The sequence below is a fragment of the Medicago truncatula genome, chromosome 7, assembly GCF_003473485.1.
Source record: "Medicago truncatula cultivar Jemalong A17 chromosome 7, MtrunA17r5.0-ANR, whole genome shotgun sequence".
In the NCBI taxonomy this organism is placed as follows: Eukaryota; Viridiplantae; Streptophyta; class Magnoliopsida; order Fabales; family Fabaceae; genus Medicago; species Medicago truncatula.
In genome coordinates, this window is record NC_053048.1 from 44075312 (window position 1) to 44100644 (window position 25333).

The following is a 25333-nucleotide window of genomic DNA, read 5'->3' on the forward strand; positions in this document are numbered from 1 at the left end:
GTCTTTATTTTCAGGTGATTCATTATTAAAGCCAATGGGTTATTGAGAGTGGATACAGGAGTATTTGAAGTATGTTGTGTTGCGGAGGTTCAGAAGAAGATACCAGCGGGCCACCTGCAAACCAATACACTGCACCATCAAGAGGGGGTAACTCATATGGCGCCGGCGGTGGAGGTAATTAATAATCTCTTCATTTTTATCTATTCATCTTTACTTCTTTTTCTTTGTATCTAGAAGGCTAGCTTCAACATTAGTGTTTTTGCATTTATTGCCAAAATAAGTTCTGCTTGCTTTTGGACAGTCACAAACTAAAACAATTTTGAGCCAAAGTATAAGAATTTCATTTTGCATGTGATATTTATAGTGATTGAACGTGATCCTATATAATGTTATGAAATGATTTGAATGTGATAATTTAGAGTAGCCTTGTATGAATGAATATAGGCAATGATAGAGGAGAGCCAAGGAGCAACATTACCAAGAGTGGTGGTCCACAGAAAGTATTACCAATTGAGATACCCTCGATATCATTGGCTGAGTTAAATAGATTAACAGGAAACTTTGGTTCAAAGGCCTTCATTGGTGAAGGTTCGTATGGAAGGGTTTACTATGCAAAAATGAATGATGGTACTGAAGCTGCAATCAAAAGGCTGGATACAAGTTCTTCACCTGATTCCGACTCCAACGATTTCGCGGCTCAGGTAAGAAAAAATTATTTAAAGCAATGATTTGGCTCTTGGTGTTGTCACTCATATTTTATCATGTTACTATATGGATTTTGCAGTTATCAGTTGTTTCAAGACTCAAGCATGACAATTTTGTAGAGTTGACGGGATATTGTCTAGAAGCAGACAACAGAATTTTGGTTTATCAATATGCAAGTTTGGGTTCTTTGCATGATGTATTACACGGTAGGCCTATAACCATATAAATTTAATTTAGAAATGCTCTTCCCAACACACACTCTTGTACTAGTTAAAATTCATATAGGTTATATCAAATTTATGTGAGATCCACATGATTTGAGTAAGACGCATTTGAATTTCAAATAATAGAAATAGAATATGTTTCTAGAACCTTATTTTGTTAAGGATATAGTTCATGTTCCTTGATTAAAACCAAGGCTTTCGCTTTTGCAGGAAGGAAGGGCGTACAAGGTGCTGAACCTGGTCCAGTTTTAAGCTGGAACCAAAGAGCAAAAATTGCATTTGGTGCAGCAAAAGGATTAGAGTTTCTTCATGAAAAGGTTCAGCCTTCTATAGTTCACCGTGACGTTCGATCCAGCAATGTCTTATTATTCAATGACTATGAGGCCAAGATTGCTGATTTCAGCTTGACAAATCAGTCTTCTGATACGGCAGCTCGGCTACATTCAACAAGAGTCTTGGGAACATTTGGCTATCATGCTCCAGAGTATACCTTTTACTTTTACATTTCTCATAGTTTATTTTGAGATCAAGTTATGGTGAATAATGTTAATATATTTTTTCTATTTTGATAGTGATAAATTTCATCATCTTCAGGTATGCAATGACAGGGCAGATAACACAAAAAAGTGATGTTTATAGTTTTGGAGTTGTGCTTTTAGAACTCTTGACTGGAAGAAAGCCAGTAGACCACACAATGCCTAAAGGGCAACAAAGTCTTGTGACTTGGGTATGTACCTATCCCCTCAAATTTTGATTTTTCTTCTCAAGTTAATTAACTTAATTGGTTTATTTTCTGTTGTATATTCTACTCTTTTGCCAATGTGTTTTTTTAATAACTATTTCAGGCAACTCCAAGGTTGAGTGAGGACAAAGTGAAACAATGTGTGGATCCTAAACTAAACAATGACTACCCCCCAAAGGCAATTGCTAAGGTTTGCTCCTTCATTATTTTTTATTGGTCTGTCTGGATTTAGAAAACGTTTTCTGTTTTTACTTTTGATTGCAAAAATGTTACTGTTTTCCATTATGTTTTCAAAGATTTGTAAAGGGAAGAGTTCAAGTAATTTGTACAAACCAGCAAATAGGCAAATTGATCCTCAAAATTGTAAGGATAAGACTGTTATTGGTTTTTGCAAATTGACAAATACTTTCACCGTGCAAAGATTGAATGTTGATCGCACGTTAATGTCACCAGACCAAAGACTATTATGACATATAGGGACTAATTTGTCGAGTAATCGAGTCGCTACACAATTTTAATTACCGACAAATTTGTTCCTAAGATAACCTAAATATCATATGCAAATTAGTCCCTAATGATGAATTGACATTGATGTAGGATCAATATGCAATGTCACATGTTCAATTAATGTGTCATATCATAGTCTCTAATGACAAAAGTTAACAATTCCAGGGATGTATTTTTTAAGTCGCAAAAAATGAGAGACTGTTTTAAATGATGCTTACAATTTCAAATTGAGGACTAATTTGCCTATTCACTCTTTTACAATTCTTCGGAAACATGAAACAAAGTGATAACAAAGAACAAATTTGCATTAAAAGTGAGAGAATAGAGAACAGAGAATAATATTTTCAGCCCAACATGCCTTAAATTGAACTAAGATAAGATAGTTCCAAGATACTTTGATACTGTGACTGATCATTTGATGTGGATATGTAGTTGGCAGCTGTTGCAGCACTGTGTGTGCAATATGAAGCTGATTTCCGGCCAAACATGACAATTGTTGTCAAAGCTCTCCAGCCACTTCTCAATGCAAAACCGGCTGGTCCTGACCCTAATGCTTGACATGTCATTAAATTATCAAGAGTCATAACAAAATTTGTGCATAAAGTTGAACTTAGATTGCTTGGTCACCTACTCAATAGGAAATATATAATGTATGATAGAGATCATGGAAAAAGAAATTTCAAAGACCTTGCCTTAGTTCAAACTGTCATTCACCTTTTGATTTTCTTAGCTTGTGCTATATGATATATATAGTACACTTTTTATTTGGTGAATCAATTACAATATTCGACATTTGTTGCCACTTATGATCATTTACTCCTAGGTCCCCGTAAGGATTTATCTCCCTTGTATGTTTACTAGCATGGCTGTGTAAAACTTACTCTTCTTTTAGAAATCAAATAAAATTAATGCAATTTTTTTTTAATTTTTCTGAGAATATAAAAATAAAAAAAATTAAAAATGGGTCTAAACGATGGAATTTTGGATTATATAAACCGAACTGTTTTTCCCTTGAAAAAGTGTGTTTAGGTAGGCACGGCATTGGGGGGGGGGGGGACGGGTTTTACCTTCCTCGTCCCCATACCCAACTCCCATATATTTACCTGTTACCTTATCCGTACCTAGCAGGGATGAGAAATAGAATCCCATCTTCGTCCCCTACAAGTTCGGGTATCCCCGTAGTGGATAATTTTTTTTTATAAAAATAAAAGTATTTTTTAGTCCCGAGCACAATGTTGTAATGCATTATCCAGCAAGGAGATGATGGTAATCGATGGCTATGGTGATAAAGAAAAGAGAGGCCGAGAGTGTGAGATATGGAAGGAGAGAAGAGAGAACTATGATATGTGAGTGTCATATGAAAAACCGAGACTCTGATTGTGTTAGTAAAATGATTTAGGCATTGAGTTTCTATTTATACAAAAGAGATAATAATTGATTTTCTATATTCAGGACGGGTTTGGGGTATGAGTTCGGGCTTGGTACTTATATCCCCCGTTACCCGTCCCGTACCTGTGTTTTGAAATAGGATAAAACTCAAACTCATACCCAAACCCAGTCAAAACGGGGAAAACCCATCAAATTGAGTTTGGTTCGGGTGGGTATCCGCTGGTATGAGTTTTGTTGTCATGCCTATGTTCAGGGGGTGTTCATATTATATAATCCGAAAAAATCAAGGAATGTGCCCTATTTTTTGAAGTTTTCGGATTATAAAATCCGAATTGGTGAAGAACTCATTTTTTCTCCACCCTATAACAAAAGAAAAACTCAGTTCGGGTTTTAAAATCCGAAAATCACAGGGCCATTTTTGAAAAAAATCACAGGACGCGTGAGAATGAGATAGGATGGGAAAAGTAAGAGTCTATATTTATAAGAAAATTGAAATATTTTGAGGTCTTATTCCAACCAAGAATTTTGGGGCCTAAGCCCTTGCTTAGGCCATGTGCCCTGACCCAAAATCGCATTACATCTTAAAATCCACAAACTAGCAAATTTCTTCTACTAGAAGTTGCGACTGAAAAACCTTTGCTTCCACATTTTTATGTGTAAAGCAACCCTATCACATAAATGGTGGGATTGTGAACATAAGTGTGTTTCAATTTAAAAAAAAAAAAACAAACTCTTCCCTTGTGTATTCAAAAAGGAAAAAAATTAAAAGGCTAAATTGGCACGTCAATAAAAAAATAACTTCATATTACAATCAATGTGGCTCACTGTTTGTCGTATCATCTAACATGTATGGAAATGTGACGTCAGTAATTAATTTTCTTCTTCTTGTGAGGGATTAAAATTAGAAATAGCTCATATCATATGAACTAAAAGAGTACTTTATCCTTTTTTTCTATTAAATTTATGTGATTTTTTCTTTCATTTTCAAGATATCCTACACACATTTTTCAAAAAATGAAGAAGATATCTTACACGCAAAAAAAAAAAAAAAAGATATCTTACACGCAAAACTTATTTCTCTGTAATGTTTTTTGGTACACATTTCATGTGATTTTTTAGATTATTTTTTCTTTTTCTCTTACATTCTTTATTCAAAATCCTATTACTGAAGTTATCGTGCAATCAAGTTTTGGAGCGTTGTGTAAAAAGAGACGAATTTCTCACTTAATCTAATAGCATACAATTGACTATGCGGTAATAGTACCAAACGTAGAAGATTCAATTTCGTGCTTTCTTGCTACCACTTTTTTATAAGGAAATAAAACTAATGTGAGTTTATTTTAATTATTGTTTTGTTTTATTGTTTAGGGGATAAGTATTTTGTTTTTGACATAGGTTAAATATTTGTTGATAAAATAACGGTAGAGATCGTAGTGGTAGATATTGTAGATTTGTGTGAATGATCGCGTGTTTAAACATAGCACACTTTATTCATATTTATAATAAAAATAAAATTAATTATAATTAATGCTATTTTTTTTTGAAAAGGCTAAGGAATGATATATTAACAAAAAAAGTTAAGTTGTTTCAGCACAAGATGTACTAAAAACAACCCACCAAATTACAGAATCATACAATTAGTCTTGTTACTGTACAAAACAGCGAAAGCACATAAACAAACAACACTAAATAACACTAGAGAAACACAAAATAGGATTAAGCCTAAAAAATTGGTAATCATAATCGAAATCAACATATTTCAACTTTAACCACCAAAAGGATAGAAGCTTGACCCTTCCACAAAGTGTCTGGATGCTTTCGTCTTTATTATGGAAAATGCGCCGATTCTGCTCCTTCCATATGACCCAAACAACAACGATCCAAAGCATGTTATGGGAATAACGAACTTTATTTGAAAATCCCCTTATATCATCAAATTGGAGAAGACAAGCCATTAAATTGTCGTTAAGAGCTGTGGAAAAACCGAGCCAACTGCCAAATTTTACCATAAAAAGCACATCGAACAAATAAATGATCTATGTCCCCATTCAAACGATGTGACAACTAGCAAATTATAAAATTTGATTTATTTCTTTCTCGTAATTGATTTTAACATTAAAATATACATTCACACTTTTCAAAAGGCCTAATAAAATTTCATATAAGTGGTGTTTATTAAGTTGTGCGCATCAATTGCAATATTTAGCGATCAATATAATTTAGGGTTAATTAAGTTTTTAGTCCCTATAAATATTCACAGTTTTGTTTTTAGTCCCTACAAAATAAAATCACACTTTTTAGTCCCTCTGACATTTTCCTTAAGCATTTTAGGGACTAAAAATGCTGATGGAAAAATTTTATAGGGACTAAAAATGTTTATGAAAAATTTTATAAGGACTAAAAATGTTGATGGAAAATTTTATAGGGACTAAAAAGTGTGATTTTCTTTTGTAGGGATTAAAAACAAAATTCGGAATATTTATAGGGATTAAAAACTTAATTAACCCTATAATTTATTAAACATTTATCCCTGTAACTCCTTATTATTTATAAACATTTATCCTCATCATTCATTACCATTTATAGAAATTTATCGACGCCGTTACAAACCTTTAAAAAACCATTCGCTCAACAGAAAAAGTCCACTCAATCACTTAAATGTGATTACTGATTAGGGTTATAGAGTATGGAGTTTTGTAGGATTAATTGATACATAGACACAAGAAAATTTATAATTTTATAAAAAAAAAAGATAGATAAAAAGTAAAAATAAAATTAAAGATATAACAATGTGTTTATTGTGTTTTGCTTTTGTTCCTCGTAAATTTGAACCGCGCCTCATAATTCGAGCAACCACTAGCATTTCAATTTCGATTTTTCTTACCAATACACAAAAAAAAATCCATCTCCTCACAAATATATACATATATATACGCACATTCATTTCACACACGCAGTCGCTCGCTTGCACACACCACCAAATCTCATCGTCATCTACCGTCGTCATCGCCATCCACCAAAACCCTTACCGATCGCCGCCGTTTTCCGCCAATCCTTCCGCCTTCACTTTTATTCATCATTTCGATCTACTTCCTCTTCACCGTTTCAATTATTCATTCATTTTAATTTTCACTTTTTTACTTTCCGTTTCGATTCATATCTATTACGCAGACTCCGTTACAATTGATATGAACAAGCAGTGAATCACACAGTTATGAAAATGCCGTCAGTAGCGAACAGGAACGAACAATTCACTAATTTAATGTCTGTTAATCAATTTTGGTCGAATAATTGTGGCGATGTTAGCTTCAATCAGCTTCAGAAGGTATAATCTATTTTATTTATTTTTTTGATTTTTTTAAATATGTGTATTTATTTAATTTAATTTTAGTTTAATATTACTGTTAGATCACTGTTTTATATTGATTATTCTGTTAATAGTGATGATTTGCTTGGCTTTGTATTGGATCCTACTTTTGAGCCAAATTTTCCTTTTATTTCTCAGGGTTTTGATGTATTGTTCTTCTGCGCAATGTGTATATTTATGTTTGATTAGGGTTGGTATTAATTATTAATGATACTTTTAGCTGAGCCAGTAACTTATCTGCAGTGAAGTGCACAAACATCAGAGTTGCACCGAATCAATGTTGGACACGTGTTTGTGTTAGATACATTGGATTGGATAACCTGGCGTATATTTACTATTTTCCATTTCCATTTTTATATTTAGATACCTATATCACAGTGACCAAATACATTGCACAGTGTTTTTCGCGATGGATAGGATATCAGTATATCACAGTGACCAGATACATTGCACAGTGTTTGTCGCGATGTTTACTTCATTTATTTACAACCTCTGTGGCACCGACACTTCTGATGGAAAACACACCGAGACATATGGTTATATAATTAATTCATTTTTTTCTTTCGAATTTTTACTAGCGTCGATGTGTCGGTGTCTTTGTCAGTGATTCATAGTTTACAACTACAAATGTTGACTATCGAAACAATTGTGTGTCTAATAATTATGGTTGTACTTTTGTTAATGTTTAATAGTTTTACATGTTATACCCCTGCTAGGCATCATCTTCATCTTACATGTTGTGCTTTTGAATTTTTTTTCTTATTCCCTTGTCTATTTCGTACTGTAGTTGTGTCCTTGTCATATCTCTGCTTATCTTATTCATGATTGTTAGCAACTATCAAAGAGGCTACGATATAGTGGGAGGTAAAGGAAAGTGCATCCATAGGAGAACTGATATTAAATAACAGTGAATTGTTTCTGACCTGAGTCATGTTACATATATTACATTGTTCTCTTGATCAAGTTGTAATTTTTGACATACTTGTCTCTTAATTCAGTGTTTTATGTTATTTTGATACAGTTCTGGAGTGAATTGTCACTACAAGCTCGGCAAGAACTCCTGAGGATTGACAAGCAATCCTTTTTTGAGCAAGCTCGTAAAAATATGTACTGCTCCAGGTGCAATGGATTGCTTCTTGACGGATTTTTGCAGATTGTTATGTATGGGAAATCTTTGCAGCAAGGGGTGGTGGTTGCTCAATTTCCTGGCAACACACTCAGAGGTTTGAAAAAGCAAAATAATGGTGGATCAAGCATTACAAAAGGGTGCCAAGATGAAATTCAAGATCCAACTGGCCTTCCTTGGGGAGGTCTGACCACAACCCGTGAGGGCTCATTAACGCTTATGAACTGCTACTTGCATTCAAAGTCTCTAAAAGGGTTGCAAATTGTAAGTGAAACACATTTACACTGCATCCTCACACAATTCTTTTTCCCTGTTTGGTGGCTAAACACTTGTTCTTGTTAGGTCTTTGATGGGGCACGCGATAGGGAGCGGGAAAGAGAACTGCTTTATCCTGATGCCTGTGGTGGGTCAGGCCGTGGTTGGATTAGCCAAGGAATTGTGAGTTACGGCAGAGGACATGGAACAAGAGAAACATGCGCCTTGCACACTGCCAGACTTTCATGTGATACACTGGTAGACTTTTGGTCAGCGCTGGGAGAGGAGACTCGATTTTCTCTTCTAAGGATGAAGGAAGAAGATTTTATTGAGCGACTTATGCACAGGTGTCTATTTGTATATTCCTTACACTGTATTATGCATTAGACAAGTGAATTTTGTTATGGTGGGATAATAACATATATTCTGAAACTAGAATAGAGTAAGTCATACAGAAACTGATATACAAAGAATGAGAATCTGTGATCTGCCCCTGCCCCTGCCCCTGCCCCTGCCCCTGCCCCTGCCCCTGAACGGTTTAAATTTTCTAAATATCATTGTCATGATTGTGATCCGAGCTATCTATTTTATGTCCCTAAAAGGTCAGATGGAAAAATGAGAAAATTATTTTGGGTGCTAAATAGTTTTACCATTTATATGCAAGTAGATAAAAGCGCTCAATGTGTTACTTAGGCCATAAGGCTCTTCCACCTAATGGACTAGTGCGTCGTGGGCTTAAGTCCTAACAATTGGCGCTCTTCCCAATGAAGCTGCTAAAAAGGAAAGGGCTTCCATCTGATCAGTGCCAATAGAGTGAAAGCCCCCGTGGACGTCGACTCTTAAAAGGGCGTGGCAATGTTAGGAGTCCCACATTGAGTAGTTAAATATGTTCAATGTGGTACTTAAGCCATTAGGCTCTCCCACCTAATGGACTAGTTTTTGGTTGGGCTCTCCTCATGTGCTTAAGTCCTAACAATTGGTGCTTTCATTGAGAGTTGGGCCAAAAAAGGGCTAGCTGGATTAAGGTGTTTATCCGAATACTTGTAGGCTAGTGATGCCGCCAAAAAAGGAAAGGGCTACCATTGGGTCAGTGTCGATAAAGTGAAAGACACCCTGGATGTCTGCTCTTAAAGGGCATGGTAATGTAAGGAGTCCCACATTGAGTAGATAAAAGTGCTCAATGAGGTACTTAAGCCATGAGACTCTCCCACCTAATGGACTAGTCTTAGGCGTTGGGCTCTCCTTATGGGCTTAAGTCCTAACAATAATAAACCATCTGTTGGATTCTAGGATAATGAGGCTACTGGTTTGCAGTTTGTTGCTAAAAGATGAACATGGAATTCTATCATAGGTATTGAACTGAAAACTGCTAGCAACATTATCCTGACGCAGTAACTGTTGAGTAATATGCTTGGAAAAGTTTATATTTACATAATTCAGTCAGATGTATAGGAAATATTTTAGGGTTTGGTTGGGAGTGGGTTTTTGTAGGGTTTTGGAGGGCTAAGTCTATATTTTGAAAAATATTTGATATTTAAAAAAAGTTCAAAGAAAATTACATGATAATGATGGTTTTGTCCCGAAAAGGACTTAAAAGGATTAGATAATGCATGATAAGAATATTACCCAAAAGGATTCAGACTGTGATAGGACAGCCTTCACTTATGACTTATTACATGGGGGGAACATGTGGGCTGGATACATGAGTAGTTTGGGTTAGAAAATGATTTTGTATATTTAATGAACTTTGTTGTCTGTAAACATGGACAAATACATATAAAAGGGCTAAGCTATCCAAGAGTTCTTGTCATTCAATTTTTGAGAGGATAAATTGGAAGATAAGCTATTATCGGTATTGAGATGCAGTTGGTATTTATTTTTGTGATGATACCAAATTCATGGACCTTGGGTTAAGAGCATCAGAGGAATAAAGCAATGCTTTATGTTCTATCCTGATAACTTAAAATTTCTACCATTGTCTCTGGTGTTGCTTTCTACTAGTATCATAGAGTTGGTCTTCACGCCGTTAGAGAAATTTATTTCTTTTGATTCATAAGTCTACACTTTTCCAGCATTATGCTTTATTTCTCTGGTGCTACTCCTTTATGTCAATCGTGATTTAATTTATTTACTCATCCTTTGAAACTTGATATGGAACTTTACTTCAAGGCAGTATTATAATATCTGTTCAGATCTTTCTTTCCCTGTACTCATACATAACTATATGTTTTAAACATGTTTTATGAGTTCATCTTTACTAATAAGTTACTCGTCTACCAGGTTTGATAGCAAGAGATTTTGCCGAGATTGTAGAAGAAATGTTATTCGAGAATTCAAGGAACTAAAGGAACTGAAACGCATGCGCAGAGAACCTCGTTGCAGCAGCTGGTTTTGTGTTGCTGACTCGGCCTTTCAGTATGAGGTGTGACTTTCATGTTTCTATGCTTCTGTAATATCAGTTTTGAGTTGTTTTTTTTTACCAAACTACCATTGGCATCTTGAGTAGATATTTTACCTAGCCCAAACATTCATCAATTTGCTTTTGTCAGGTATCAGATGACTCAGTTCAAGCTGATTGGCGTCAGACATTTCCAGATGCTTTGGGTACCTACCATCACTTTGAGTGGGCTGTGGGCACAAGTGAAGGAAAATCTGACATTTTGGAATTTAAAAGTGTTGGATTGAATGGATGTGCCAAAGCTGGCAACCTTGATCTTGATGGTTTGAGTGCATGTTTCATCACTCTCCGAGCTTGGAGATTAGATGGGCGCTGTACCGAACTTTGTGTTAAGGCTCACTCATTGAAAGGTCAGCAGTGTGTTCATTGCAGACTAATTGTAGGAGATGGTTATGTCAGAATTACGAAAGGAGAAAGCATCCGAAGATTCTTTGAGCATGCTGAAGAGGCCGAGGAGGATGAGGTAATACACGATTCAGTAAGGAAATAAACTTCCTTGCTAATTATACATAAATAGTGTGATAGTGTGATTTTGATAAGTATTCATGAGGATTTTGTCAGACAAAGTAACGCATGTTATTATTTAATATATGCTTCTAGGACGATGATTCAGTTGACAAGGATGGAAACGAGCTTGATGGAGAATGCTCTCGTCCTCAAAAGCATGCAAAAAGCCCTGAACTGGCTCGTGAATTTCTGCTAGATGCTGCTACTGTTATTTTCAAAGAGCAGGCATGTTTATCATTAATTTTATTTTCTCATGGCTCTGTCATGTTCAGCCACTGACTGTGTTATCCTTTCAGGTTGAAAAAGCTTTCAGAGAAGGAACAGCACGCCAAAATGCCCACAGCATATTTGTCTGTCTTGCACTAAAACTGCTGGAGGAACGAGTGCGTGTAGCTTGCAAAGAAATCATTACATTAGAAAAGCAGGTCTTAGTTATTATGATTTTTGGAAAAGGACTTTTGGATATTAATTAAAAGAATGCCTGTTTATATGTTGAGTTACACTTACTAGATCCTAATTATATGGTTGTCTACAGATGAAACTTCTTGAAGAAGAAGAAAAAGAAAAACGTGAAGAAGAAGAACGCAAAGAGAGGAGAAGGACAAAGGAAAGGGAGAAAAAACTTCGAAGGAAGGAAAGACTAAAAGGAAAGGAAAAAGACAGAGAAAAAATATGTTCTGAATCAAATGATATTCTTTGTACTTCAGAAATCTCAAAAGAAGAATTGGCTGCAGGTGCTGATGTGGATGAAGATAATCTTATTAGTTGCAGGAATTCAGCTGTTGAAACAGATGAAGTCAATCTTCTGAGTGACGATTCTCCTAACATCCAAGATAAAGAATTCTCTAGTGAGAATGATACTTTGAGAACGCAACACTTCTCTGATGATGATTGTGATGAAGAAAATTCCAATACAAATGACGAGACAGGTCAGCAGTTTACAGTTGAACAAACAATGCATTCTCATCAAAGTCTGAGATGCAGGAAAGAATTTCAACCGGATGATATGACTTTCAAGCGGCCCGACAGACGCCAATATGCCATTGTTTCTGACAATGGTGCGATGGTTGGAAAAACCGAGTCAAGACATTATGGAGATAATTTTTTGACATCACCAAGGGGAGTTAATGGATTGAATAGGCAATCAAGAGTAAGTGTTCCTGCAAAATCCAATGGTCGAAATGCGAGTCCGAAGTATGGTGAGAAGTTTTACAGTTCCAGTAACCGGATGAATGAAAGATGTGATATTCATTCTTGCAGCTGTAGTCCAAATAATGAATATAAGATGAGGGTTGAGCAACATTCTCCTTTGACAAGAGCTAGTTGGGAGTCAAAACCTGCCAGTCAATCTGAGTCTGCCAAGCAGTTTTATCGGGGTAGTAAGTACAATCAAGTAGACTATATGCATGAGAATAATGGAAGACCCAAAAGCAAAATCATTTTGGGGAACTATCCCAGCAGGGATTTGTTTCAATCAAAAAAGGTTTGGGAACCTACGGAATCTCTGAAGAAATATCACCACAGTAATTCAGACTCTGATGTTCTATTGAGGTCTGCCAAAGTTCAAGAAGCTCAGCCTGATCTGATTAAGCCATCTATTGGGGCAAGTGTTGGTTCAGGTGAAAATGATAACGAGAACTGTAATTCAAAGCAATTAAGTAGTATGGATGCAGGCTGTCAAAATGATTATCATGTTAAAGTTGAAGGTTCTTGTTGCTCTACAGAAATTTCTTCTGAGGAACCTGGAAAATGCCCAACTGGAGGCTCTGCCTTGAACAACTCTTCTGATCCTACTCAAAGTTGCCCGTTTAGTTCTGACAACTGCTCATCATGTCTAAGTGAGGGTGACAACAATACAACTTCTTCAAACCATGAAAATCAAGAATCCTCAACCACATCAGATTCTGAAGATGTTTGCCAACAATCTGAAGTTAGAGATAATTCAGCTTGTGTGGAAAAGGTGCTGTCTGATTGTCATGAAGTTGCCATGGAGAATAACCAGAATGCAAATGGTGAGAGTTTGTCCAGAAGTTCAAGTTCACTGACTGGTGCATCCTTTGATGGAACAAGAAGTGATGCATCAGGGAATTTTGTGGAAATTGGCCATAGTTTTGGTAATGGATTTTCCACCACTAATGTGTGTTCTCAACCTCAAAACCTATTTCCACTGGTGTCAAATCAAAATATTCAATTTCCTGCGTTTCAAGCTCCTTCAACAATGGGTTATTTCCATCAAAATCCAGTTTCATGGCCAGCAGCTCCAACAAATGGGTTGATGCCCTTCGCACACCCTAATCATTACTTGTATGCTGGCCCTCTTGGATATGGCTTAAATGAAGATCCCCGCTTCTGCTTGCAGTATGGTTCCTTGCAGCAACCAACACCCATGTTTAACCCTGCCATTCCAGTTTATCAGCCAGTTGCCAGAGCTAATGTCTTAAATGCAGAGGAATGGGCACAAGTTTCCAAGCCAGCTTCCTTGCAAGAGCATATTAATGGATCTATTGCAGAAAGAGCTGTTTCTTCTGGAAATAATTTGAAAATACCAGTATTCAATGGAGAAGTTAAACATGATCGTTCTGCCAAGTCACAAGAGAATAACGGTGACTTTTCCCTGTTTCATTTTGGTGGCCCTGTAGCCCTCTCAACAGGTTGTAAATCGGCTCTCGCATCTTCAAATGGCGATGTTAGCTTGAAAAGTTCAGCGGATCATGCAGAGAAGGTCCATACTTGCAATAAGAAAGACACCACCACCATGGAGGAATACAATTTGTTTGCTGCAAGTAATAACTTAAGGTTTTCAATTTTCTAAAATGATAAAGTGAGAAGTATAAAGGTGGCTGTTGCTGAATTCAGTCCCTATCTTCATATATGATAGATTGAGATTTGAATACTTTGTTATTCGGTAAACAATAAGCTTCCTTTAGCAATTTTCAACCTTTAACATATACTTTGATTAGTTAATTGTTGCACAGTTTGTGCCGAATTTTTTTCTTCGTTGTAGAGAAAGATTGAGAGTGTTGGTATTTTGAAGGGTTTTTTCATTACTATGCAGTTCTATCTGTTTTGTTGAAACAAAGCAGTTTTCATGAAAGTTTTGTTGGAGTTTTTGAGCGGAAGATATCATTATGATTTAAGTGATTTCTCGACTCACTTTAAAGTTTTTTCTCCCGTGAAAAAGCGTTCCAGTAATTGAATTCCAAGTTAGATTCTTTCATTTTTTTTTTTTTGAAGTTAACTTAGATCCTTTCATGTGTATCTCACATGATGCATTTTTATTTTTGCAACGTATTTTGAAATCTGATGCCCAGGAGTTTAAGTCTGGAACATTTTTCTAACAGTAATCTGATGTACAACTGGAAGTGATGTTTTCACACTTGCTCTGTTTGCTTTCTTTTTGTCTGGTGCTTTTTGTCTTTCTAAGGAGAAACTTAGGGGTTGTTTGTCAAGGAAAAAAAATTGCTTCTGTGCTGATACCATAGGATTCAGAATCTAACGAAATAGCAATCCTAAACATATGCTAAGCTGGTAGCTAGTAATTTTAGGGATCCCATACAACTTGCTTCCTATGAGAAATATAAGAACACATTTTCTATAACACACATTCCATCAAACTCTTCTCTATCGATTGAAAGTCACATAGAATCCACATAATTTAGTGGGATCCATATGAATTTCAACCTATAGAAGAGTGTGTTGAGATAAACTTGTTTGAGGGTGTGTTCTTCATTATTAAAAAATTTAATGGTATGCAATGTTTTTTTATGTGCATGTGATTATGTGAAGTCTAATAGTGATGTATTAATAGGAGAGACCAATGTGGGGGGCATTCAAGGAGAATGACTATAACCATGGTAATTGGGATATTTAATTCTCCAATAGCGCGCCCAAGTATGCTCCATTGTGAATCGTCTACTTGGACTAATCAACGTCTATTTAGGGGTTGAATTATTTATTTGGTTTGAGCTAAAGATTAAAGGAGGTGGAGGTTCGGTTTGAGCTAAGTGTTAAAGGAGGTGGAGGTCCTTATACAAACCCAAAAAAAGAATCTAACAACTAATAACTAACATTGACCACTTATAAAATATCCACTTATAAAATATCGTCAACTTCAAACATAGTATTCAGTTGTTCTGACAGAATTGTTCAATGGTCTTTATGGAATTGAGATTTTACTACTCGAGTGACCCTTGCTTGATAGTGTGTAGCCTTGACTACTTAGTTCATTTTGTTTGAATATTCAATAGAGATGGCAGCGGAATAGAATAAGATGGAATTGAATGAAACTGGATAGAAGTTTATCGAATCAATATTCCATTCTTTGTTGTGATATTTTGATAGCGGTTGAAGTTTATTTTTTTTGTGATGTCTAGAATTTGAACCCCAGACCTTGCATATATTATGCATTTTCCTTACCAACTGAGTTAAGCTCACATGGACGGTTGAAGTTTCATTTGAGACATGATATCAATATCTTGTTTTTCAACCGTAAAAGAATAAAAAACTACTCATAAATCCTAACTCAATGGGTAAATATGTTGAAATTGTTAGGACGGATGTTGTGACCAGAGTTCAAATGTAGGCTCCTCCACTTATGTGTAAGTTTCCAATAACTATTGTCATTTCGTTTATCAACTAAAAATAAATATATAAAAACTGTTTCATCTCATGCTTCAAAATGGGAAGGGTGAAAAATACAAGGAATTAGATAAAATGAAACAAGCTTGAAATGTATTGTATCACATTTCATTTATCTCCTATAATTAGTCTAAACACAACTTTAAGAACTTAATGTATTTATTGTCGGATTTTTCGGTAGACAAAACTGGCAATACACCACTTAAAAAAACTTTGTATTCGGCATAATGACCGACTAATTTGAGGGATTCAATTCTACAAAGTTGAGCAAAGTTGACAATCCACTCAAATAATTTCTCTTGCTGAGGAACCTCGGCCTAAGTTTTATAATTTATCAAAGAACTAAAGAACTGTGTTCGTTTGGTATGAGTCTACGACCAATATGAGAATCCAAGATATAATTCGAATTCAGAGCGCATAATATTTTGATTTCAATTATCCATATATTTTGCGAATTATTAAAATACTCGTACTGCTAATATTAGGAAGTAATTTGTAAACGAAATGCAAGAACATGCACGTGTTTGTAAAGAAATTATAAAACTGTTATCTCTTTCTTTCACGGAAATCATGCATTGCTTCAGTGTATCAACAAAGTACAGTTGTTCTTTCCATTCTTTCAGGGGCCCGTTTCCGGTGGGAGACCTCGATAGGTCTCCTACCATAGGAGACATGCTTTTTTTTTTTTTTTTTTTTTTTTTTTTTTTTTACAAAAATGAATGTGAGCCATTGGATAAAGGTCAACCAACCCTTAGATCAAAATGCTTACCGTACACCTTCAACATTCAATTGTTTTCTTTTATTTTAAATTAGTAGTGTATTTTTCTTGTGTTGGTCTTATAACTTGCATTTGTAGGTCAAGCCAGTATTAGTTACCTGTTGTTGCAGGTCATCAGTAATATATTAATCACATGTAACTTTAAAAATAATTTGATGTATATATGTACGTGGTTTTTCCAAACTACAAAATTAATAGTTAACTTTAATATTTAACTATTAATTGTTTGTTTTTAAGAAAAAAATAATATAAATTTTTAAGTTTGGGGGGCATTTTGCACATAAGTGCAAAACTTCGGGGGATGTTTGCAAAACGTCATGTTCACTAACAGAAAAATTTGACGGAGGGGGTAAATTGACTAACATTGTAAAATTTCAGGGGGATAATTGAAGTTTTGTTAATTTCAGGGAGGTAATTGATGAAACTTACAATTTCAGGGGGGAAATTGACTATCTACTCATTACTTTATTAAAGACAAAAATTAAACATTATACTCCCTCCGTCCCTCAATAAACGACCTAGTTGACAATATACATTATTGACTTAATATACTTTGACCATATTTTTCTACTAATTCACAAAGATAAATAATATCATGTAAGATGTTGTTGGAATCGTCTCGATGAATATTTTTAAAATATTAAGTTTTCATAATTTTTTTTTAATAGAGAATTGAAGATATCAAAGATAAAACATATGCATTGGTACGTGTGTCGAAGTCAACTAGATCATTTAATATGGGACGGAGGGAGTAATATACATTACTAGTGGGTTAACATGTCTAAAGATCTATGCCATTGAAAACTTCTTTCCAAATCCAATGGCTAAAAAGCATTTTAGAAACAAAAAAAAAAAAAAAAAAAAAAAACTGTAGTCACCTACGGTAGGAGACCCATTAAGGTCTCCTACCGTAGCCTAAGCCTTCTTTCAGTGTATCAACAAAGTACAAAAATAAAAAGCTGAAGTTTTAAGGATGACATTCACACTTCACATAATATCAGATATTCTATGGGAAACTAAGTGCATAATTTGCAAAATATTACTTTTATATATATATATATATATATATATACAATCCCAAAAGTTTACTAAATTATAGGAAAAATAACATCCATACTTCCATAGTGTCACCATGCAAATGGATTTTACACGAGGAAGCCTGAGATACTAATCAAATTAAATCATTTATAATTTGTTTTCATCCAAAAAATTCTAGCTAACAATCATAAAGCATTAAAACCATATGAAAATCCAACCAAATTGTGTGTTCGAAAGGATCTAAACTAGTTTTTAAGTCCTAGATTTGATCAAAACAGCTAAATAAAAGCCAGGTTCATCCACAAATTCAGCCACATTAAAGGAATTAGCAGCTGCAACACTTTGTAAATGTGTTTTGTCAGGAAGGTCAGAAACTACTACGTCTGGGTACTGTTGTCGTTGCTGTTTCAGTATTTCTCTCCCTTGTGGGTGACTGATAATCACCCTTCCACCTACATATCAAAACCAAAATTAAAAAGAATAAATCATCTTGATTATTGAGAGCATTTACTGCGTGTTTGAAAATGCGATGGCATCAACTAGACACACGAACATCAAAGTGAAATTTGCACTTTCTAAACACAATGAAAATCAAGCAATGAAAAATGTATGGAACACAAGAAAACCATTAAGTTGGCCACAAAATCAAATCTATAAGGTGCACTTTGTAGCAAGAGGTATAAAAGTATCTAGAGGTAGTGTTTTCCAAACAACAATTTATTGTTTCATAGTAAATACTACTTACTACTCAAAAGTTTTAGGAAAATTGTCACTACAAGAAAGAAACTCATTGCATAGTGTTTCATGAAAGACGAAATTTGAGAAACGTGATGCATGAAGAGTAAGTAGAATGACTGCTTCTAATTGAATCAAATTCATATCAGACACAATGAGACCTTTTGGACTCTGTTTTAATAAAAAGGTCGGCGGCTACAATTTAGACTGCGACAACAAGGTTTATTGTCTCCACTCTCCAGGATCACTATTGACTATCGAGGCACATTAACCGCATCTCTCAACAATATCAAGAATTACAATGCAACTAATACAGTGATTTAAATCATTTGTTAAGATTGTTTTTCTAATTTGTGATGAAAAGCTCTATTAAAATAAGTTTGAACTTACGAAGAAGTCTTTGTAAGCATGCACAAGCTATGAAGAAGTTCAATAAGAGCTCATGAAATCAAGTGGTAGGAACTAATTTCAACTCACACTTTTAGTTCAAAACAAAATTTGTTAGGCTTCATTACTTTTATCTACCATCCAAATGTTGTTAAATGGCAGGCTATAGAGCTATAGCAAAGCGGAATTTGAACAAATTGTTATTGTTCTACGATACACTATTTAATACAAAATATTGCTAAGCAGCGGCACTGTAGCATTGTTGCTGTTGAAGAACCTGTTATTTTCCGCGATATCCGATTGACAACACCATATTAGCCCACCCAAATTGGCAACGGGGGAGTCGACCCTGAGACCTTAAGGAGGAGCACACTCCCACATCCCAAGCCAATATCACCAAGTCAACCCAAGTGGGTTACATGGCATAAAGTTGTAAACAAGCTTTATTACTTTCTCTACCTCCAAATAGCAACACGATAATGTCACGGAGTTTGAACAATTCACAATTGTTTCAGGATATCCTATTTAGTACAAAATGTTGTCAAATAGCCTATGGCACTTGTGTGTAGCGGAATTTGAAAAAAAGTAAAAACCATTATTTTCTGCAATATACTATGGACAACATTGCAGTTTCAATATGCAATGAAACCGACATAAACATGAATGAACAATTTTCTATTCCAATAGTAAACTAACAACAAAACATTCTAAAGCAGATAAGAAAAACTAACCAGGTGAACATTTTGGAGCCAAAGAACCAAGAACATCCTCAAGTTTAAAGGGCAAAGCAGGCAAAAAATAAAGAAACACAACATCAAAAGGAGACCATTTTTCCGGAACAATAGTAACCTCTCCTTGCCAACACTTAATATTATCATATTTCTCAATAAGAAGAGCCAATATCAAAAGTGAGTCATGAAGAACAAGCATAGACTTGAATTTAGAACCACCAACTAAACAATCCACAAACTCTTCAGAACCACTTGAAACCAAAACCCTTGAATTCTCATCAATTTTCCCAGATGATATAATACGGTCAATGTTTGGTCCTGTATAGTCAAGCACTGACCAATCTTTGTCGATGAATTCTTCAACAGCGACATAAGATGCGTTTTCTTCAGGGATTGAAACTGGGTTGTTGATATTTGATGATGATTTGGTGGAAAAATTGGATTTTGAGCACAGGGAAATGGAATTAAGGGGGTGGTGGAAAATGGGTTGTGGTTTGATTTGAAAACGGGGGTGGTTGAATTTGCATGGTAGTGGTAGTGGTGGTGTGAGAATGAAGGAAGCTAAAGAAGATGAATTCATGGTTGAAGAAATAACAGGGTTTTAGAGTGAGTGTTGTTTTCAAAGATGAGGAGGAATTGAGAATAATAATAAATCAAAAGAGAAAATGCTAACATTTCAAGCTTATCTTTTCTATTTATCTAAAATTTACAGCCAAATTAGTCTCAGAATTTTACCACTTTTTTTTGTTTTGGTGGTGGGCATATTTATTTGGTGGTGACAGAATTTTACCACTTTACTAGCAACTTAATATTATCGTAAAAGCTCATTTTCATCTTGGTCCGTTAGCGGGATTACCACGATTAACTCACTCTTATCTGACAGGTTAATGTCTAGGTTAGTTGGGAGGAAAGAAAAAGTAGGATTTTTAACCATAAGAATGACGACTTGTATCATCTAACCGACAACATCAAACTTATGTCTTTTTTTTGGTTAAAGGCCAAAAGACCTACTCTAACTTTCAGTTATAACGACTGGTGGCGGCATCCGTTGATTTGTATGGGTGCTTTTGTGTAGTTTTTCCTGTCATTCTTCCGTTGTTATTTTTTGGAAATAGACTCATAATTGTGTACTTTGGCGGGTGTTTCTCCTTTGCATATCTTGTGCGAGTTAAACCACTTATAATTTGGAATCATTTTTCCCCAACGTGACTTATAATTTGAGACGGAGAAATTAATATGTTAATTTATCTGTTATCGCTAAATGCTCGACCAATATTTGTTAATTATTTATTTGTTTTTTTTAAAGAAATTATATATTTGTTATAAACTAGTTTCTATGTTTGTCATCTTGAGCTTAATTCAGTTGATATGGACAATGCATGATATATGCAAGGTCTGAAGTTTGAACCCCGACCACCACCAAAAAAGTGTCGACTGTTTTTTGTATTAAAAAGTTCTATTTGCTAAATAAATTTTCCATATGATAAATTTTTTTAAAATTTCACTAATTTGTTAAATAATTGTTCCATATACAATTAAAAAAATTTAAGTAGCTCTAAGAGTCATTTTATAATTGCTTCAGATAGAATTTAAACGGTGTCCCTTAGAGTTATATGATCATCTTATCATTAAACTGATACCTTATGGACTAAATTTTTTGACCTTAAAATTTAAAATTAAATTGGTGATTGACTCATTCAAAGAAAAAGTAATAGTTTATAGTCATACATCGTAAGAAAAACTGACTTTAGTTAAACGATGTAATACTAATCAATAAAAAAAATTACTACTTTTTAGAAAAATAAAAAATAAAAAAATTACAGCGAAGAGTCAAACCTAAAATTAATATAGGCTTAATTGGCCTGCCGGTCCCTTAACTTATTTCTTTTATTTAATTTGGTTCCATAAATCCCAACTTTCTCAAACGCGTCCCTTAACTTATTTCTTTGATTCAATTTGGTCCAATTTTGAGAATTTTACGGAGGTCAATCAGATTTTACAATGTATCACCAACACCTAATTTATTTACTTTACTCTTCTTCTTCCCACATCTTCATCTACATTCATCCTTCATCAATGTTCATCAATAAAACCCAGCAAACAAATAAAATTTAGCCTACTATTTAATCACTACATCACCATCATTGTCATCTTCATCTATCATCATCAACACCCTCCTTCATCGTCATCAACTCAAATCCAAAATCAATCTCTCCACCTTAACCATCCCAAAATCAAAAGAAGAAAAATCCATTCTTTTCAAAACAATAAAAAAAGTGTCACAGGTTCAAAATTCCAACATACAAAATTTAGCCTTAATTCAACAAAATCAACAATTAAACTTCGTCCCCAATTCTTTCTCCTTTAATTTATTGCAAAACTCCTGGTAAGTACCCAATTTCTTTTTTCGAATTTGGATCTCAACAACAACAAAACTTCAATTGCTTCATCAATTGCTTCTCTACAAAAATAGCATCACCCTCTTTCTTGGTTTCATTTTTAGACCCATTGGATTCAGCAGTAGCCGATTCAATAAAAATTGCATTTTTCCTCAGTTTCATATCGAGATTCGAAGACCCTTCAACGAGTTTGTGGGTAGACCAACGTGCACTTTTGAAACTGACACACAACAACACAGTTCGAAAAAATTAAGATAAAAGAAACAACAACAATAATAAAAACATGGAAATGTATTTTGGAGAAATTAAGAAATAAGAAGTGATGGGTACTTACCAGGAGTTGTGGAGGGAATTGGGAAAATGGAGGAAGAAGAAAGAGGGGTGAACGTGATTTATTTTTCCAATTGAAGATTTATTCAGACAAATAGGAATTGTTTTATGTACAAGAAGGCACAACATGTGTGTGTCCGGTTACTTCAATTGTTCACCGGAAATGATACTCATAATCACCTTGAGTTTTATTGTCATGGTTAAATATTAGGGATTTTGTTTTCATAATTGTTTTCGAATTTGGGTTATGTGTTATTGTTGGTTGAAGATTTTTGTGTGTGATGATATTCGGTGTTGTTGTTTATGATAGTGATGGAGTGATGAGATGATGATTTAGGGGTTTGATCAAGGAGTTTGATGTTGAATTTGAGTTGGGTTTTTTTATTTTATTTTATGAAGATGATGAAGGATGAATGAAGATGAAGATGATGGAAGATGATGAAGAAAGTAAATAAATTAGGTGTTGGTCATACACTATAAAATCTGATAGACCTCCGTAATCCAACGATCTCTTTTTTTAGAGGATTAAATTATCAAAATTGGACCAAATTTAATAAAAAATAAGTTAAGGGATGTGTTTGAGAGAGTTAAGACTTATGAGACCAAATTAAATAAAAGAAATAAATTAAGGGACGGGCAGATCAATTAAGCCATTAATATATTGATCTATATAAGTTTTAGAAAAAAAAATATTGGTCTACTATGTGAATCCAAATTCGGCCACTAGAATCAAACCATTACACGTACCTATATTCAATTAAAGTCATCCCTTTTGTCAAAAAAAAATAAAAAAATAAAAGTCATCCCAAATTAAATAGTACTACATTTTTTGGTTAAAAAACATATTTAATACTCCTTCTGTCATATTTTAAATGACCTAATTTAAAATTGTATACCGTTGATATAATATATAAAGATAAAATATACTTTGACCTTATTTCTTTTTTGTTGAAGAGGTTAAAATAAAATATATTACCAAATCAAAGTGTCCTACCTAGCACAAGGTGTGCCAAGGAAAAACAATAAAGTCAAACAATATTTACAAAACAGAACCAAAAAACGACAAGAGCGATTAAAGAATAACAACTGATTACAGTGCCCAACGTTGCAAGCGGACTAAACCACCAACCATGCTAATGGAAATGACAGTCACCAAGTTTCGCCTTTAACCACCAGTAGGAAAGCAACTTAATTTTGTCCACTAACAGCGTTATCGAGCACTCTTTACCATTGAAGATACTGTTATTTCTTTCTTTACATATTTCCCACACAGTAGCAAACCAAATCAAATGATAAATAGATTGCCGCACCTTAGAGTCACCACTGCCATAGCTGAACTGAACAAAGTGATCCGCTGCAACATATGGGAGTATCAACGAAATTCCAAGCCAACAATAAATGTAGTACCAAACAGCCCAAAAGTAGAACAATGTAAAAACAAATGATTATAAAAACAAAATTATAACATATAAGATGTTGTTGACTTCGTCTTGATGAATATTGTTAGAATATGAAATTTTCATAATTTTTTAAATAGATTATTACAAATATTTAAGATTAAAATTATGTATTAACATATGTGACAGAGTCAACTGTGTCACGTAATATTAGGACGGAGGGTGGGAGTATTCTCAATAAGGGAAAAAAACATACAGCAAGCACACTCTCGCAACTCTCAATTTCCAAGACTAATTTTATTTATTATAAAAAGACACAGAGTATTTTTCAAAACCATGACTAACTTGAAACCCTCACTATAAATTAATACATCTTACACCATTTACAGAACTCACAAGCGCAGCTTCACATTCTCCAGCTTCTTGCAAGAGTGTTGTTCCTATCTTCTTCTAAAACCAATTCTCTCAACACTCATTTGCTCATCACTGAAAATGGTGAAAAACCAAAATGAAAACAACACACCATTGACATCATTCATACCACCAGCAACACCACGATTTTCACGAAGAGCTTTTTTGCGTCGCAATGGACCACCCCTACCACGCACGACCTTCATCTCACACTATGTTTCCCATGCATGGACGTGGTAATTATAACCGTCGTTTTCATCCATACATGAGGCCTATACAAGAGATTCCAATTTTCCCTACTCGTCTTTACCATAACAATATTGATGAATCTTTAGGGACAGCAATGGATCGTCTTTCTTTGATTGACAAGCCGGCTGATCTTGCTCCAACTGAGGAACGACCGATGGTGTGGGGTGATAGTATGTTTGAAATAGGAAGCACCAGCAACAGCAACAACAACAAAAATAACGATATCGACCATGATTTGAAGCTCTAGGTTGATCTATGGTTTTATAATAATGTAATGGGGTCTAATAAATTAAGGTGTCTGCTTTAATCATTGTGTGTTGTATGTTTTTGAGAAGAAGAAAAGAAGCGTCGCACAACTTTTTAGTACATGCATATCCAACCATTGAGCTGTATTCCACGTAGTAACCATGTTAACGTAATAACTGCTACTGGTCGTTTGATTAGAAATGAATAAATGAGATTGAAATTGTGTGAAACCACACTACATAAATCTGAAGCGTTAGATTGCTTTTATGTGGTAGATAGGACTAGAAATGTACGCCAAGTCGAACTCGTCCGAGCTGGACTTGGTTCAGCTCAAAACTCGACTCGGGTTCAAAATTAACCTTTTATTAAGCTCAAGTCCGACTTTCTTAATGTTTACGAGCAACCTGGTTCGACTCGTTAGGTTAAGTTCATATACTCGAATCATATAATTCTAATTTTTAATAAAAAAAATTAAAATAATATTTATATCTTTTACCTTTTAAAGAGGAAAAGATTGAATTAAAATAAAAGCTATCGCAAAAATATATTTTTTAAAGGATAGATACAAATACAAAGTTTATACATGCATATATTATATATGAAAAAAAGGTTATAAAAAAAAAAACACACATAGCAAGCTACAATTAACTCAAAACAATAAATAAAAAAAAATAAACGCAATACAGCTAGTACACGTAATTCTATGTATGTGCG

At 34.5% G+C, this 25333-nt stretch overlaps 3 protein-coding genes across 5 annotated transcripts; 2 read left to right on the plus strand and 1 right to left on the minus strand.

Moving 5' to 3' along the window:
* The first annotated feature begins 71 nt into the window (after positions 1-71).
* LOC11440445 (probable protein kinase At2g41970) lies at positions 72-2986 on the plus strand. 3 transcript variants are annotated; one of them, XM_024769698.2, is made up of 7 exons: positions 72-174; positions 445-701; positions 785-911; positions 1140-1413; positions 1524-1656; positions 1775-1861; positions 2611-2986. In XM_024769698.2, exons 1-7 carry the CDS (start codon positions 72-74, stop codon positions 2734-2736), a joined length of 1107 nt encoding a protein of 368 aa, XP_024625466.1. In that variant the 3' UTR covers positions 2737-2986. The 3 variants fall into 3 exon arrangements, with proteins under 3 accessions (XP_024625466.1, XP_024625468.1, XP_024625467.1); XM_024769700.2 differs by having other exon boundaries at positions 460-701; XM_024769699.2 differs by having other exon boundaries at positions 72-168.
* A 3434-nt stretch (positions 2987-6420) lies between these two features.
* Positions 6421-14334, plus strand: LOC11440446 (uncharacterized). Its single transcript, XM_003625250.3, has 8 exons — positions 6421-6892; positions 7956-8324; positions 8403-8662; positions 10596-10737; positions 10865-11236; positions 11374-11505; positions 11577-11705; positions 11816-14334. Exons 1-8 carry the CDS (start codon positions 6782-6784, stop codon positions 14090-14092), a joined length of 3792 nt encoding a protein of 1263 aa, XP_003625298.2. The 5' UTR covers positions 6421-6781; the 3' UTR covers positions 14093-14334.
* Positions 14335-17839: 3505 nt separating this feature from the next.
* On the minus strand, positions 17840-20259 carry LOC11424575 (uncharacterized). Its single transcript, XM_003625251.4, has 2 exons — positions 19588-20259; positions 17840-18186 (listed from the first exon to the last, which is right to left on the minus strand). Exons 1-2 carry the CDS (start codon positions 20165-20167, stop codon positions 17987-17989), a joined length of 780 nt encoding a protein of 259 aa, XP_003625299.1. The 5' UTR covers positions 20168-20259; the 3' UTR covers positions 17840-17986.
* Positions 20260-25333: the final 5074 nt, after the last annotated feature.

Bases quoted from the DNA above. Each gene is read 5' to 3' on its own strand.
- LOC11440446 (XM_003625250.3), top strand. From the start codon at position 6,782: ATGAAAATGCCGTCAGTAGCGAACAGGAACGAACAATTCACTAATTTA. The intron at 10,738-10,864 runs GTGTGACTTTCA...TGCTTTTGTCAG, and splicing joins ACTCGGCCTTTCAGTATGAG to GTATCAGATGACTCAGTTCA. The intron at 11,237-11,373 runs GTAATACACGAT...ATATGCTTCTAG, and splicing joins AAGAGGCCGAGGAGGATGAG to GACGATGATTCAGTTGACAA.
- LOC11424575 (XM_003625251.4), bottom strand. From the start codon at position 20,167: ATGAATTCATCTTCTTTAGCTTCCTTCATTCTCACACCACCACTACCA. The intron at 18,187-19,587 runs GTTAGTTTTTCT...TTTGATATGTAG, and splicing joins GGCTCCAAAATGTTCACCTG to GTGGAAGGGTGATTATCAGT.
- LOC11440445 (XM_024769698.2), top strand. From the start codon at position 72: ATGTTGTGTTGCGGAGGTTCAGAAGAAGATACCAGCGGGCCACCTGCA. The intron at 702-784 runs GTAAGAAAAAAT...TGGATTTTGCAG, and splicing joins CCAACGATTTCGCGGCTCAG to TTATCAGTTGTTTCAAGACT. The intron at 1,862-2,610 runs GTTTGCTCCTTC...GTGGATATGTAG, and splicing joins CCCCAAAGGCAATTGCTAAG to TTGGCAGCTGTTGCAGCACT.